Raw genomic sequence first — 16,630 nt, forward strand, 5'->3', positions numbered from 1 at the left:
AGAGGTTTAAAAATGGTTTTTTTCAGACCTTGTCATCTCTGACATAACAGTCATACAGCCCTCCCCCAATTAGGCCACCACCTACCAAATCCAGAGAAAGATGAACAGCATAATGACAAAAACCTACCCCAACAGGTAGCAGAGATAAATCCAACTTTATGTTTGGAAGACAGCACCAACATTATAATAGTCTCAGACACTGTTCCTCAATGCTTTACATTTTTACTACTCAGAAGAATTCTCTGAGATAGGTACTGTTATTTTCCTTATCATACAAATGAGAAAATGGACACAAAAAGAGATTACGTAACTCACCCAAAATTATTCAGCAAGTAGTAGCAGATCCGCTATTTAAACTCAAGCTGTCCAGCTGACAGTCCATATCTTTTTACTACTATTCTCCCCCACTGCATGTATTGTCATAAAAATGTTAATAGCAGAAGAGGGTTTTTACTTAAACAAAAGGCAGAAAATTATAAGTAACATATAAATGTTATTTATTCACTTGTTACTCACTAAGTTTAACAGATCCTTCCATGCCCAAAAGCACATTGTCACTTTTGATGTCTCTGTGGATCACTTGATTAGCATGTAAAAACTCCAATGCCTGTAAACACTGAACAGGAGAAAAACACCTATCAATGAAACAGTCCCTGAAAAGTCTAAGGGAAGTTCACATACACTATTTATGACCTGAGCACCACCTCTAGTAACCAGCAGAAGACACTCTAATAATACATTTGTGAAGAAAAAAATCCTGTCACATGCAGTTGTGAAAATAAGACACCTTAACTAATTAGATCCCCCTCTTCCCACTCTCTGCTCTTATCCAGAGACGATTATTATATAATGTCTTATCTAGGCCTATTTCTGCCACAGATTATTTAATACCATAGAATATCACTTAGTCTTCAATGTTCTCATTTATGAAATGGTGGGTGGGTCTACATGATTTCTAGGCCTGCTCAGGTTTAAATGCCGAAAGGTATGCAGCACTTGGTAAATATGCACAAGGCTTTTTAGAAATCATTTCAACAGTAAAGGATAAACTTGCTATCATTTCCATTTGAATCTGAAATATGCCAAAGTCTAATCAATGTAAGCCACTGCGGGTCTGGTTCTCTCCAGCTGTTCAATGCTATGTAAAATGTTTTCTTCATTTCTTCTATGGTAGGTTTTACATAAAGCTATACCCACACCCTAGACACCAATGATGATCCTGGACACCACTTCCATCTTATGCCATATTTCAGAAAGCACTGAGTCAAAAGAGCAGAAGAACTACTCTTACTTCCTTAAAAACAAGAATTAAATTCAATTTTAAAAATCTACTTGCTATGTTTTTTTTAATGTAAACTGAGTATTAAATTGTAACTTGGAAAAAGCTGTTTTTATTTCTTACCCCCACTAAAGTAGAACAACAAATAAAGTCTGTACATCATTAATAACAAAAATCTCACTCAAAATAATCTGTTATTCAAAGAAAAAAACCAGATTAACTGTGTATTACTGCAATACATTTACCAAGTATTTAAGCATATTCCTGAAAAGAACAAATCCCCAGAAAAATTCTTGTGTTAACAAATAGAAACAAATGTTATCACAATTAGAGGAACTACTAAAATAATTTTATATTGATTATGAAAAAAATTATTAGAAAAACAAATTAAGTATAAATAGATAAATCCTTAAGTTTTTATCAGCTTTTAAGTGATCAAACATTCTTTGTTAAGGGATATATTATTGTTTCCCTCCTGAAAGAGTCAAGAGGGCTCCCCTTAGGTGAAGCATAATTACATTAGAATTAAAAGTTTCAAAGAATAGTTTCTAAAAACACCTAATAAAAGCTGAAAAAGGAAAAACATCACATATACTGTTCTTACATGAACAAAGTTTATAATTTACTTATAATTCACTGTAAAAATGCTGAAAGCCAAATCACAGGAAACATAATAGTCGTAAGAACTTTTACAATTTTGTCCTTTGTGACAATGATTCCTAGGGTACTCGAAGAAAGTACTGTTGCAGTTTTAATGACAATAAGCAAATCATTAACCTAAGTCTCATCTGTAGGAAAAGATTACATGGAAGAAAGAAAGGCTCATTTTTGGCTTATATGTAGGCAATGTGGCAGAATTCTACTAGCCTAAGCAAACAGTATGTCTCAAATTCATTAATGAATATCATCTCATTGGTCACCTTTAAAGAGATCAATAAGGCCACAAGTAAACTTATTAATTAATACTTAGGGTGAAGATGTGTACCACTTTGTCCTTGTTTCCACTGTTGAGCGGTGTTATTTTTAATGGCACTCCCTCTCACCCTTAAAAGTATCCTGCTTGGATAATAACTAAAAATTTGCTTCTTTTCACATCCTGTTAACCACATTGTTACTGTAACTTTTCAAAAAGGGAGCAAACTCACCTCTCTGCATACAGCAGCAATCTGTGCTTCGTCCATGCAGGTCTCTGTTACAACATCAGTAAGTGATCCCCCAGCGAGGTACTCCATTACCACAAACAATTCGTCTCCCACCAAGTAACTAAAAAAAAGAACATACAAAATACATTCACACTTTCACTTTTTCTAAACACATGGCACTCTATATTGAAGAATTCAAATGTTAGGGATCCTAATTAAAAAAACTAGAAAGCTGGTAGCTTTGATAGCTGGGAAGAAAACTGAAAAGTTGCTATGGAACAGCACAAAAAAAAAAAATACCTGAGGGTCATTATGATTTTCCCAAATCACTTTAAAATTTTGCCCGCAATTCTAACTTGAGTGTGTACGTAGATTATTCCAACTCAAATAACCTTGTATGGCAGGAATGATTTGTCCTTTTTTACAGATGAAAAGATGGAGGCTTGGAAAGGCTAAGTAACTCATCCAAGGTCACACAGCCAGTAAGTGCCAGAACAAGAACCTGAAGCCAAGCACAACTGATTCCAAAGCTTATGACTTATTTTAACCACCATGCTTTACTGACTTGAAATACTATTTTAAAAAGCAGAGAAATGTACCTGGCAAGTTTCTTTCTATGAACATGGTGCCCAGAGCTAGCCCTAAAGTCTAAAACTGTGTTTTCTTTTAACCCATTCAAAAAAATTTAAATATGGACATTAAAAAAAAATCACCTACGATTCCCTATCTCCAATACAATCACTACTATAATTTTCATTTATTTTTCTACAATTCTTCTTTCATTCACATATATGTAACTGCTTTAAAAATAAGCAGATGTAAGGTAATTCCCCGGCGGTCCACTGGTTAGGACTCTGAGCTCTCACTGCCGAGGGCTCGGGTTCAAGCCCTGGTTGGGGAACTAAAATCCCATATGCCACATGGTGCGGCCAAAAATTTTTAAAAATTAAAAATTTAAAAAATAAAAAATGTAAGATACATAATTTTCTCTTCTACTTGTTATTCTGCTATTTAACATCAATTCCTAAATTAAGTGAGGTTTTGATAAACATGCTATTTGCCCATGAAAGACAAAATTTGAAATCAAAATTGACTTGAATGTTTAAAAACTGTGTGGCCGGTCATCTCTGTCAGTCAAGACATGAATCATAGCCAACGTTTCCTTAATGTTTCTGCTTCTGATCATTTGTAATTCATATGAGCACCAGCAGCAATGTCCTTCATTTAACTGCCTTCTCTCACTTGCCAAGTGATAGCTATGTAGCAAAAGGACCTTCTGAACTGTAATATGCTATTTTTAACCTCTCCTCCTCCTTCAAGTTTATTTTTCAGTGTTGACACTCAACCTTAGTCTAACTAAACTGGCTAGCCCCCAAAACCATGAGACTTAAAATTTCAACATTTTTCTCCCAATGTTTAAGAAATATTTATATTTACCTGTCTAAGAAGTTAACTATGTTGGGATTCTTTAATTCTTTCATCACCAGAATCTCATTAATGATCAATTCCTTCTTTGGCTGTTTCTGTAAATTAATCTGCTTAATAGCAACCTATGACGGAAACAGGAAAAAAAAAGTCAGAACAAGTTTCCTAATACTCTTAGAAAATTACAAACACAGATCAGTTAATAATCTAATTTATTACATACATACTATACGATGAGATTATAATTTACTCATAGGCAGTACTTTAACTTCCACACTGCCTATGCACAATTCTTTGTAATACACAGAGCTTAAATATTTTTAGATTTCTCTTGAAATCTAAATGCAAGGTCAGCCCAGTGCCAGCAATTAATCCTCTTTTCATCCCAAGCTGGGAAAATAATTTTTAAAATATTTATTTATGAAACCAAACACATAATTACTTCTTTTTTCCCCTCAATAAGGAAAGTGCTATAAAATTACCTAGAGTAATTCTTTCAACATATTCAACTGCAAGAGATTCCTTACTGATTATTCACAGGCAGATCTAGTTTCTTCCCATATTAAAAGCTAATGGTAACACCCAGAAGTATGAAAAAGTAGCTACCTCTTGTCCCAATGCCACATCAGTAGCAGTGAAAACTGTGCCAGAAGCCCTAGGGAAAAAAAGACATAACCAGATTTAAGGTTTCAAAATCATTCTCATTTATAACATCCAAAGACTTTATACTCAGAACTAAAAAGAGGTTAAAGAACGTTTAAGACTGAACATCTTCAAAAGAAGTAAAAGCAAAAACAAAGGGGGAAAAAATAAGAAAAAGAGGCAATTCTTGTGGCCAAAACTTATGTTAGAAATTTGTCATAAATTTCAGATCTACAAAAATACAGAAAAAAGATAAAGAAAAGAAAGAAAAAAGTCACATATACTCATGGATCCACTGCCCTGTTTAAGAAACAAAGAACTACAAATAAATTTGAAGGTTCTTATGTGCCCTTTCCAAAGGCATCATACCTCCTCCCTAAAGTAATCTATATTGGGTATTTATTCTGTATTTGATGTGCATCATTTACATGTATTTCTCTATACTTTATTGGACCCATAGGTGTGTACCGCTATAGAAAATGCTTCACATAATTTTTTTTTGTGTGTGTGTGGTATGCGGGCCTCTCACTGTTGTGGCCTCTCCCGTTGCGGAGCATAGGTTCTGGACGCGCAGGTTCAGCCACTCCGCAGCATGTGGGATGTTCCCAGACCAGGGCACGAACCCGTGTCCCCTGCATCGGCAAGCGGACTCTCAACCACTGCGCCACCAGGGAAGCCCCAATTTTCTAACTTCATATAAATGATTTCATTTTATGTATTTTCCTATAATTTGCTTGTTTAATTCAACATTGGATTGGGGATGGTCATCCATATGGATAGGTGTTATCCTTGTTCACTTGTAATTATTACATATATTATCCAGTATACTATTTACAGTTTATCCATTCTCAGGCAGAAGAATATTAACATGATTTTCAATTTCTTGTTATTAAAACCAGTGCCGCAAGTGAATTTGGTTTTTAAAAAGAAATTCATAAGGAAGTTTTCAAAAAGACTCAAGCTCACTTTCTAAACTGACAGAACACTTTCCAGAGATTAATAACATTAAAAATTCAAGATGTTCATTTGCTCCCAAGCAACAGAAAAAAAGATTTCAGTTAGCATAGTTTAAAAATACAAATTATTGGGAATTCCCTGGAGGTGCAGTGGTTCGGACTCCGCGTTTCCACTGCAGGAGGCCTGGGTTCAGTCTCTGCTCGGGGAACTAAGATCCCATGAGCCATGTGGCACAGCCAAAAAAAAAAATAATAATTTTTTTAAAAATACAAATGATTGAACAAAATCAGAAGATCAGTAGAATTAAATATCCATACTTAATGATGTGATTAAAATGCAGGTTTTTAAAACTATAATCCTGTAGTAAATTTTCTTACTGTCTTTTAAATATTTGCCAGGCAATTTTCCCACCCATCTAATTTCTTATCACCAACGCAAAATAACACTTAAGAAGAAACAATGCACAATCACTGCTAAGTAGTACAGTATTTTAATAGCATCTAGAAATAAATGCATTACTTATTTACACAAATCCAAGGATACTACTCATAGAATACCAGAAGTGCTCAATGTCAGCAGGCAAAAGAGATATCATGCTGGGCACCCAGGAAATAATGAATATTCTGGTAATACAGTCACAAATACTTACCCTTGCCCAATTTTTTCATATCTTGTGTATTTTTTCTTAGGGTCACCTATGCTTACAATAGTTCCTATTTTAAACAAAAACAACAAAAAGTTGGAAACTCAGTTAAGCATTTAAAAATTGTAAACTAATTCTGATAACATTATTTCTTTTAATAACCTCCACTGATTTTAGAAGTTTTCAAACATAACACTAAGTTTCAAAAATAATGTATGTTTCAAACACTAAAGAAACAATTAACAAAAATAAAAAAGTGTCAGAAGGAAGAAGACACATTATTTCCACTAGGTTAGACCTCCTAACTAATGTCTTGATTATCCCACCTTCTCAAAAATGACCACGTTTTAGAATGACCAACAGTACTAGTTTTCTTGAGACTAAGGGAGTTTTAGGATGTGGCATGTTCAGTCTTAAAACTGGTAAATTCCTGGGGAAAGGAAAAGTTGGTCATCCTACTTAGCATACTCCACTGAAATGTACTAAACTAATGATAAGTTATAAAACTACTTACTATGAGAAAAAATATAAATATTTATATATATATAAAATATCCAAATGAAAAACCCTAAATGGCTTTTCTGACTCTTCTCGTATATCTTTCAATATATTTAGGAAATCACTTATTGCTATAAACATTACTCTAATGTGAACTAATCATACATCTGTTTTAGGAAAGTTCACTATGTCACAACTAAGAAACAGGTTTTACTTTACTTTATTTAACTTTTAATTTTATATTGGAGTATAGCTGATTAACAATGTTGTGATAGTTTCAGGTGCACAGCAAAGGGACTCAGCCATACATATACATGTATCCACTCTCCCCCAAACTCCCCTCCCATCCAGGCTGCCATGTAACATTGGGCAGAGTTCCCTGTGCTATACAGTAGGTCTTTGTTGGTTATACTTTTTTTTTTTAATTAAAAAATTCTTTTTAAATTTTTGGTTGTGTTGGGTCTTCATTGCTACGCAAGGGCTTTCTCTAGTTGCGGTGAGCAGGGGCTACTCTTTGTTGCGGTGCACAGACTTCTCATTGCTGTGGCTTCTCTTGTTGTGGAGCACGGGCTCTAGGAGTGCAGGCTTCAGTAGTTGTGGCACGCAGGCTCAGTAGTTGTAGCACATGGGCTTAGTTGCTCCATGGCATGTGGGATCTTCCCGGACAAGTGATCGAATCCATGTCCCCTGAATTGGCAGGCGGATTCTAAACCACTGTGCTACCAGGGAAGTCCCTGGTTATCCATTTTAAATATAGCAGTGTCTACATGACAATTCCCAACTCCCTAACTATCCCTTCCCCCATTCTTCCCCCCTGGTAACCGTAAGTTCATTCTCTAAGTCTGTGAGTCTGTTTCTGTTTTGTAAATAAGTTCATTTGTATCATTTCTTTTTAGATTGCCCATATAAGGGATATCATACGATATTTCTCTTTCTCTGACTTACTTCACTCAATATAACAATCTCTAGGTCCATCTGTAGTGCTGCAAATGGCATTATTTCATTCTTTTTAATGGCTGGGTGATATTCCATTGTATGTATGTACCACATCTTCTTTATCCATTCCTCTGTCGATGGACATTTAGGTTGCTTCCATGTTTTGGCTATCGTAAACAGTGTTCCAATGAACACTGGGGTGAATGCACCCTTTCGGACCATGTTTTTCTCCAGGTATATGCCCAGGAGTGGGACTGTACTGTCATGTGGCAGCTCTGCTTCTAGGTTTTTAAGGAACCTCTATACTGTTCTCCATAGTGGTTGTACCAATTCACATTCCCACCAACAGTGTAGGAGGGTTCCCATCTCTCCGCACCCTCTCCAGCATTTATTGTATGTGGATTTTTTGATGAAAGCCATTTTTGACTGGTGTGATATCTCATTGTAGTTTTGACTTGCATTTCTCTAATAATTAGCGATGTTGAACATCTTTTCATGTGCCTCTCGGCCACCTGTGTCTTCTTGGAGAAATATCTATTTAGGTCCTCTGCCCATTTTTTGATTGGGTTGTTTGTTTTGATATTAAGCCTCACGAACTGTTTGTAAATTTTGGAGACTAATCCCTTGTCAGTCACATCATTTGCAAATATTTTCTCCCAATCTGTGGGTTGTCTTTTCATTTTGTTTATGGTTTCCTTTGCTGGGCAAAAGCTTTTGAGTTTAATTAGGTCCCGTTTGTTTATTTTTGTTTTTATTTCCATTATTCTGGGAGACAGATCAAAAAAGATATTGTTGCGATTTATGTCAAGAGAGTGCTCTGCTTATGTTTTCCTCTAGGAATTTTAGAGTGTCCAGTCTCACATTTAGCTCTTTAATCCATTTTTGAGCTTATTTTTGTATATGGTGCTAAAGAATGATCTAATTTCATTTTTTTACATGTAGCTGTCCAGTTTTCCTGCAACCATTTGTTTAAGAGACTGTCTTTCCACCATTGTGTAGTCTTGCCTCCTTTGTTGTAGATTAATTGATCACAGGTGCATGGGTTTATTTCTGGGCTTTCTATCCTGTTCCACTGATCTATATTTCTATTTGTGTGCCAGTACCATACTGTTTTGATGACTGTAGCTTTGTAGTACAGTCTGAAGTCAGGGAGCCTGATTCCTCCAGTTCCGTTTTCCCTTCTCCAGATTGCCTTGGCTATTTGGGGTCTTTTGTGTCTCCATATAAATTTTATGATTTTCTTGTTCTAGTTCTGTGAAAAATGCCATTGGTAATTTGATAGGGATTGCACTGAATCTGTAGATTGCCTTGGGGAGTATAGTCATTTTGACAATATTGATTCTTCCAATCCATGAACATGGTGTATCTTTCCATCTGTTTGTCTTCTTTGATTTCTTTTATCAGCGTCATATAGTTTTCGGAGTACAGGTCATTTGTCTCCTTAGGCAGGTTTACTCCTAAGTATTTTATTCTTTTGATGCAATGGTAAATGGGATTGTTTCTTGAACTTCTCTTTCTGATCTTTCGTTGTCAGTGTATAGAAATGCAACAGATTTCTGTGTATTAATTTTGTAACCTGCAACTTTACCAAATTCATTGATTAGCTCTAGTAGTTTTCTGGTAGCATCTTTAGGATCTACTATGCATACTATCATGTCATCTGCAAACAGTGACAGTTTAACTTCTTTTCCAGTCTGGATACCTTTTATTTCTTTTTCTTCTCTGATTGCTGTAGCTAGGACTTCCAAAACTATGCTGAATAATAGTGGTGAGAGTGGACATCCTTGTCTTGTTCCTGATCTTAGAGGAAATGCTTTCAGCTTTCCACCATTGAGTATGATATTAGCTGTAGGTTTGTAGTATATGCCCTTTATTATGTTGAGCTATGTTCCCTCTATGCCCACTTTCTGGAGAGTTTTTATCATATATGTGTGCCGAATTTTGTCAAAAGCTTTTTCTGCATCTGTTGAGATGATCATATGGTTTTTATTCTTCAATTTGTTGGTGTGGTGTATCACACTGCTTGATTTGTGGATACTGAAAATCCTTGCATCCCTGGGATAAATACCAATTGATCATGGTGTATGATACTTTTACAGTATTATTGGATCTGGACTGCTAGTATTTTGTTGATTATTTTTGAATCAGTGATATGTTCATCAGTGATACTGGCTGTAATTTTCTTCTTTTGTGGTATCTTTCTCTGGTTTTGGTATCAGGGTGATGGTGGCCTCATAGAATGAGTTTAGGAGTTTTCCTTCCTCTGCAATTTTTTGGAACAGTTTCAGAAGGACAGGAGTTAGCTCTTCTGTAAATGTCTGATGGAATTCGCCTGTGAAGCCATCAGGTCTTGGACTTTTGTTTGTTGGGAGTTTTTAAATTACAGTTTCAATTTCAGTGCTTGTGATTGGTCTGTTCATATTTTCTATTTCTTCCTGGCTTAGTCTTGGAAGGTTGTATTTTTCTAAGAATTTGTCCATTTCTTCCAGGTTGTCCATTTTATTGGCATACAGCTGCTTGTAGTAGTCTCTTATGATCCTTTGTATTTCTGTGGTGTCCGTTGTAACTTCCCCTTTTTCTTTTCTAATTTTATTGATTTGAGCCCAGTCCCTTTTTTTCTTGATGAGTCTGGCTAAAGTTTATCAATTTTGTTTATCTCTTCAAAGAACCAGTTTTAGTTTCATTGATCTTTGCTACTGTCTTCTTTGTCTCTATTTCATTTATTTCTGCTCTGATCTTTATGATTTCTTTCCTTCTACTAACTTTAGGTTTTGTTTGTTCTTCTTTCTCTAGTTGCTTTAGGTATAAGGTTAGGTTGTTTATTTGAGATTTTTCTTGAGAAGCAGATTTTAAAATTAGGATATCGTACATAAAACTCTAACTTATATTCGTATTAACAGTAAGTCAAAACACGAGAAAACCACACGAAATTTTCACTTAAACTTTCACTAGGTAAAAAGAGAGAGGGGCATATCAAAGAAATTCACAGAAATAATCCAGTTTTACATAGGTACCCAATCTCAAGCCTACTGCCAATATATAATATTTTTCCTTGATCCCTCTAGGTCAGTATCCTTTATAACTAAAGTTGCTACAGACTTGTAGTGAGATGTTATTGCTACCCTCTCTGGCACTGTGTGTATTATTTCCAGTGCTTGATCCAGGCCAATGATAGCTGATGAATGAAAAAGGAGAAGAGAAAAAAATATATTTTATGCTTACACATATGATCTATATAGGCCATTTTGTTTAGTTATTTAGGGACATATTTTATTCTACAGGTGTGCATAAATATATACAAACTTCCTTTGATAAAGTTTCCAACTAGGACCCATAGATTTGGCCCTTTGAGAAGAAGTATTGCTCCCCAAGGTACTGACTATTTTGCAAAGATGCTGCTCACTAGCCAGCACATAATAATAAGAAAGCAAAGAACAGTATTATTTTGGCTTTACTACATTAATTGAAGCTGTTGTTCCCAGAAGAAAACAATTTATTTTTTATGTCTTAAGCCAACATATAAGACATAAATCAAGATCCATCTGGGCCAAATGTTTCAGGGGCTGTTAACAATTTAAGAATAATGTAAAATGTAGTTAACATACTTAATTTCTCCATAATCTCTTCATCTGTCATTTTGGCCTTCTTTTTCTGTTTGTCTGAAGTCTTGGCACCACTATCAACATTAGAATCACCAACTGGTGCAGGAATAGGATCAATTACAGACCGTGTATAAATCTGCAGAGAAACAGTTAATTACCGAGACTTGAGGAAAAATATTTTTAGGTATTCTTACTGGCACACTGTTCAGTTCTTTGATTTTTGACAAAAACTAAGTTGTCCTCAGTGTTCTAAAGAATGAGAATAGTATTTTCAGACTTGTCTTATAAAAGACTGGTAACTAAGATGCAATGTGAAACATTTTTCTTTGGCACATCATGTATATATTTTAAAAGTCTGTCTAGCAAAACAGCAGATCTGTGAATGAAATTTAAGTGTAACCAGACTGAAAATAATATGCAAGAAATGAAGCAAAAAGAAGTACAAGTTAGAAGTCATATTTTTTCTACAAGAGAGAAATAAGGAGCAAAGAAACCCTGATGTTGAAATAACTATTATTAATTTCCACAAAATTTTTTTATACAAATATAATATCTACCATTTCATTTCAAACAGCCAGTTCTAAGTGGTAAAGAAAATAGAGCTCTCTATCATTAGATGAGGACCCAATGGCAGTCCTTGGAGCCTTACCTGCCTATTGTGCCAACACTTCATCATGCTCCCCGGACTGTATTTGTATTAGTACAGGGAGAGGGACAAGACTCTTTCTGTCTCTATCTAAGGTTTTTATTATTAAAATTCTCCCATATCTGTTAGAAACTTCACTCTCGGCAGCCTCTTGAATGATACCAAGTTTTTAAGACAAATGTTAAATGGGAGTTAAATACGTACTTTGGATAAAAGGTAAGATCCAAGTTTTAGATACAGTACTTTTCTGCACTGAGATAAACAGAAAGAGGCAGAGAAACAGATGAGTTCTCGGGAACAGATGGTGTAATACAGAAAGAAAACAAAATGAGAAAAGTATTTTAACTTTTAAAGAATCCATTCGGTTTTAATTTTCAAAAAACTAGTTTTTTGATGAGTGGCGTTTAGGTAAAGATCTCCTAGTCAAATATCCCATATTAAAACATTTTAAGCCTGAGGACTTTTAAAAAATTAATCACTGGAAGTCAAATACAGACTGCTTTTTAAAACACACATGCACAGACACACACAACCCAATTCACTAATCAGAAACTCACTGATTTTGTATGATCTGGTCGTGGGGCAATAACAGGAGGAGGAGTCTCTTCATCATCATCGTCTTCTTCTGTTACTACTGCTGTTTCCGAACCCTTGGTATTCAGCTGCATTTATCACAGGAGCAAAGTGAGGAAGACAAGTCAAATATGACTCTCTCTCTTTTTCACCATACTTGAAAAAATAATAGCTCATTTCAAAGCAATAAAACCTCACTGGTTCTAATCAAAATCATTTAAAAAGTAAAGGTAGGGGCTTCCCTGGTGGCGCAGTGGTTTAGAGTCCACCTGCCCATGCAGGGGACACAGGATCGTGCCCCGGTCCGGGAAGATCCCACATGCTGCAGAGCGGCTAGGCCCGTGAGGCGTGGCCGCTGAGCCTGTACATCTGGAGCCTGTGCTCCGCAATGGGAGAGGCCACAACAGTGAGAGGCCCGCGTACCACACACACACACACACACACACACACACACACACACACACACACACACAAAGTAAAGGTAATTCTATACGTTACAGAAAAGTTTATGAAACAAATGTATACAGTATATACCAAGTATTCTTAAGAGGGAATTCATACCTTTTATAGAGAATTTTATACCGTTTTAACAAGCCCAAAAAGTAAACAATCATTTCATTTGTTAAGACCAAAAACAAAAATCCTCTGGACTTTGTATAAGTCAGAGAGTTCTGGCTATTTAAAACAGCTAGAATCATCAGAAGTTGTGGCAAAAGAGGAAGGCATTATCCTTTATACAGAGCTTATTATATGCCAGGTGTATGCTAAGTAGGTACTTTACATGTTATTACATATAGTCTTCAAAAAACTCCAGGAGACTGTGTCCTCCTAATTGAGAAATTGAAAATAAAATAGCTGCTGTTTTCAAGAGGTATTTGTGCTTACATGATAACTTAGATAAAGTTTCAGACAACTCTGAAGATTCTGACAGGCTTCCATTGTTCAGTATATTTCCATAGTCTATATTCAGTAGGATGATGCCAGAGGAAAATGCTGGCAAGTTCTTTGTGTTCATGTTTATATATGGAAACATTATCAAAAGTAGCTAAACTGCTCTAAAGATCATAAGCTTTAGTTACTTTAAGCATCACCTGAGGAAATTCTATTTGCTTAATATGGCTTCCTCCAATAATCAAGTGGCTAGCTAAAAACATATATCAATATTAAGTAGCTATTTCTGGAGGCTGTAATTTATTTCAGAAAGTAATATAAAAACTGAGACTTGTTTGGGGTAACTTAAATTAGAACAAGAGCTATAAGAAATAACATATTAACTTACTGCTGGTGTTCCAGACGGGAAGCCATCTTTCTCTGAATACAAAACAGAAAATAATGCTAAGTTAACAATTCAAAACACAAAACAATTTTATACAATAAAAGGAAAAAAGCAGAACTTTTTACTTGCTCTGATAAAGCAGAGCAAGTAAAAAGTTCTTAGACTGATTTCATTTTAAGTTGAATTAAGTCTTGAGAAAAACAATATCAGTATTCAAACAAGAATTTACACATTATAAACCTCAAATTTAATGGAACTCTGTAAATTTGCTAAAAATCATTGAATTGTATACTTCAAGTGGGTGATTTTTGCAGCGTGAAATTATACCTTAATAAAAAAATTTTATTTGAAACTATACCTGTATTTCTTAAAATAAGACAGAAGTCTATTCATAATGATATTTTTCTCCAGCAAACTGCCTATCAAGGAACTTAAAGAAACCAACAGTAACTCTGCAAAGGAAAATTACTGACATAAATTTTGATCAGTATGAAAGCAAATCCCTGAAGACAAAACACAGTTCATGAAGACTAAATATCACAATATTCATTCTGGAGTTTAGAAGAGCTAGTTTTGTTTTACCTTTTAAAATGACCAGACACACACACACATGAATATACCATTCTCTGTTCAAACACTGATTAAAAAAAAGATTATTCATCTACACAGACTTAGAAGTTTACAAGAAAGTTGGGGACAAATCTGACCTTTTGCTAACGTTGTACTAGACTATGTAAAAAAGGTCAAGATTTACCAAGTGGGCTCTATTTCTTCCCTCAACACAGCCCTTATTTCTACGAGAATGCAATCAAATAAGTACAATTAATTAAAACTAAATGTATGATTTTTAGCTCAATCATATTGTTTTTTAAAACTACATGTATGACTTGAGAGGACAGAGAAACATATTAAATAATAACCTGTGATGTAATTAGCAAAATCTACACTGAGGTAAACAGGACAAATGATTCTGTTTCTTTAACAAATAAACTGCAAGAAAAGGAGAGCATGAGAGCAACCAACGTGAGGGAGGGGAAGCCTAAATAATAAGAGATGCAAGAGACACCACAATCAACTGTAATGTATGGGTTTTATTATAATCCTTATTTGAACAAATAAACTTAAAAAAACCCCACTATTCTCCAATTCTTACCTGATGATATTCCAATTCTGAGGAAAAAATACTTTTAGTTCTAACGCTCATTTTATGTTTATATATGTGATGAGTTTCAATTTTTGAGCAAACATTTTTTACTTCAAAGTCTGTGCGTTTATATATAGTAAAACAACCTGTCCCACTGACAATAAATATATTTCTAGTACAAACATGCCTATAAATCAGCCTCTTTCCCTTCTATTGCTGAACTCATTCAAAAACAGTAAAGAGAAAAAAACAAACAAAAGGCCCAAACACCCACTTTTGGCAAAACTAAGAGATTAATATAATCCCCAGACTCCAAATTATACATAAGAACTGCCACAATGAGTTTACAAAAGGCAGGATGTATGCAGGGAAAAAAGTAGCTTAGCTTTTTAATTTTTCCAGAAGCAATCTTTTTATCCAGAAGTGCTCCACAACTCTACAATCCCATTTAAGTCAGCCTTTTACCATGGTCTGATGTCTTACCAGGAGGGGTAAAGCTCAGATATTTCTGCTTCACTGTGTTGGAGTCATAGAACTTTAAGACATCCAGCACAGCCTGAGGATTCTTCTTTTGCTCTAGTTTGGTGATATTGGAGGTCTGTAATAATCGAGCCCACTGTTCTGGCATGCCCTAACAAAAAGATATTCAGAAGTTAGTTGTTTTGAATTGCTCTAATTAGATCAATTTCCAGAGGAAAGTTAGAAAATATATAAAACAAATCAATCTACATAATTGCAGGTATGACTAAATTCTAAAAAATGTCTGGTTTTCTAAATCTATTTTGCAAATTATAATCAATAGGCTCAGCTCCCTAGGAAAAGAACACATCTAAACACAAACACTTTGGTAAGAAGAGAAAAGCACTAAGAATTCACAGTTAACATGTGGATGGAAAAGTTAACTTCAAATTTAATACTGAAAGGAAAGGTTTGAGTACTGCTTTATAAATGAGTCTCAACTTGGTAAACTTACAGTGAATTCTCCAGTAACAGCATCAAAGCCAACATGGATGGTGTGCTCAAAATCAGATGGAGGAGAAATTTCTGGCCTTTCCTTCTCTTTCTTCTTACTTCCTAGAGGGCATTAAAAAAAGAGCCTCTTTAAACAAGATTAATAAAGGTACTTATAATCATGTTTATAGTTTTCCCAAAACAGACTAGGAACAAAATTATTCTAAAAAAGAAATTTTCCCTAAAAACACCGGCTGATCGGAAACTGATAAATCAAGTACAGAAACCTATTCTGTCATCAAGGGCCAGGGTTGGGGGAGGGGCGAGGAGGGGGAGGGTGTCAACCTGTGTTCTGATTAAAGAGGCACACAGACTGACCCAGCACCAGGCCTGAATAAAAGCCCTCAGGGCAGAAGAGAGAGCCCCTTAGATTATCGGTTCTCTCATAAATAAAGAACTACACCTCAGATGCTGAACAATCTGGAAAACAAAGTCTATCAAGTCCTATTTCCAGTGAGCTATACTCATCTAGAAAGAACAATTTACATTACTATGACTATGGATAATATACACCATATAAACAGGTAGTTTACAAGGACCACATCACCTTTCTTGTGCAGCAACTCTAACTCTTCCTTTTTATTGACATTAATAACTTACATTTTAAGATTTCCCAGTTCTTCTGTGGTTCTGCCAATTATTTTTACAACATTTCTGCCACACACCTATCAATAATATTCTCTGTAAATTCAAACACATCAGTTCCTTTTCTTCCCCACCTAGACACCTTGCTCTCAGATCCTCTTGCTCTAATCTGCAGTAGTTCATCATGCGGAGGCTTCTGGCACAGCTATTGGTCCTAGGTCATTCCTTCACTTTTATGCTGTGCTAGAATCTATTTTCTGTATCCTGTGTT

At 35.2% G+C, this 16,630-nt stretch overlaps 1 protein-coding gene across 3 annotated transcripts in view; it reads right to left on the reverse strand.

Moving 5' to 3' along the window:
* The window catches only part of PAK2 (p21 (RAC1) activated kinase 2), an 88,725-nt gene that overhangs the window by 8,674 nt on the left and 63,421 nt on the right, over positions 1-16,630 (reverse strand). For all 3 annotated transcript variants that reach the window (XR_003004061.1, XM_024752111.1, XM_024752110.1), the window contains 10 exons: positions 15,737-15,837; positions 15,247-15,394; positions 13,623-13,654; positions 12,328-12,432; positions 11,128-11,260; positions 6,095-6,158; positions 4,453-4,501; positions 3,859-3,971; positions 2,425-2,542; positions 517-616 (listed from right to left, as the gene is read on the reverse strand). Coding sequence is in view for 2 of the 3 variants with exons in the window: in XM_024752111.1 (XP_024607879.1) it covers positions 517-616; positions 2,425-2,542; positions 3,859-3,971; positions 4,453-4,501; positions 6,095-6,158; positions 11,128-11,260; positions 12,328-12,432; positions 13,623-13,654; positions 15,247-15,394; positions 15,737-15,837 (963 nt within the window). In the remaining variant the exon portion in view is untranslated. The remainder of the gene's footprint in view (positions 1-516; positions 617-2,424; positions 2,543-3,858; positions 3,972-4,452; positions 4,502-6,094; positions 6,159-11,127; positions 11,261-12,327; positions 12,433-13,622; positions 13,655-15,246; positions 15,395-15,736; positions 15,838-16,630) is intronic.

This window comes from Neophocaena asiaeorientalis, unplaced genomic scaffold (genome assembly GCF_003031525.2).
Source record: "Neophocaena asiaeorientalis asiaeorientalis breed wild unplaced genomic scaffold, Neophocaena_asiaeorientalis_V1.1 scaffold293, whole genome shotgun sequence".
Taxonomy (NCBI): domain Eukaryota; kingdom Metazoa; phylum Chordata; class Mammalia; order Artiodactyla; family Phocoenidae; genus Neophocaena; species Neophocaena asiaeorientalis.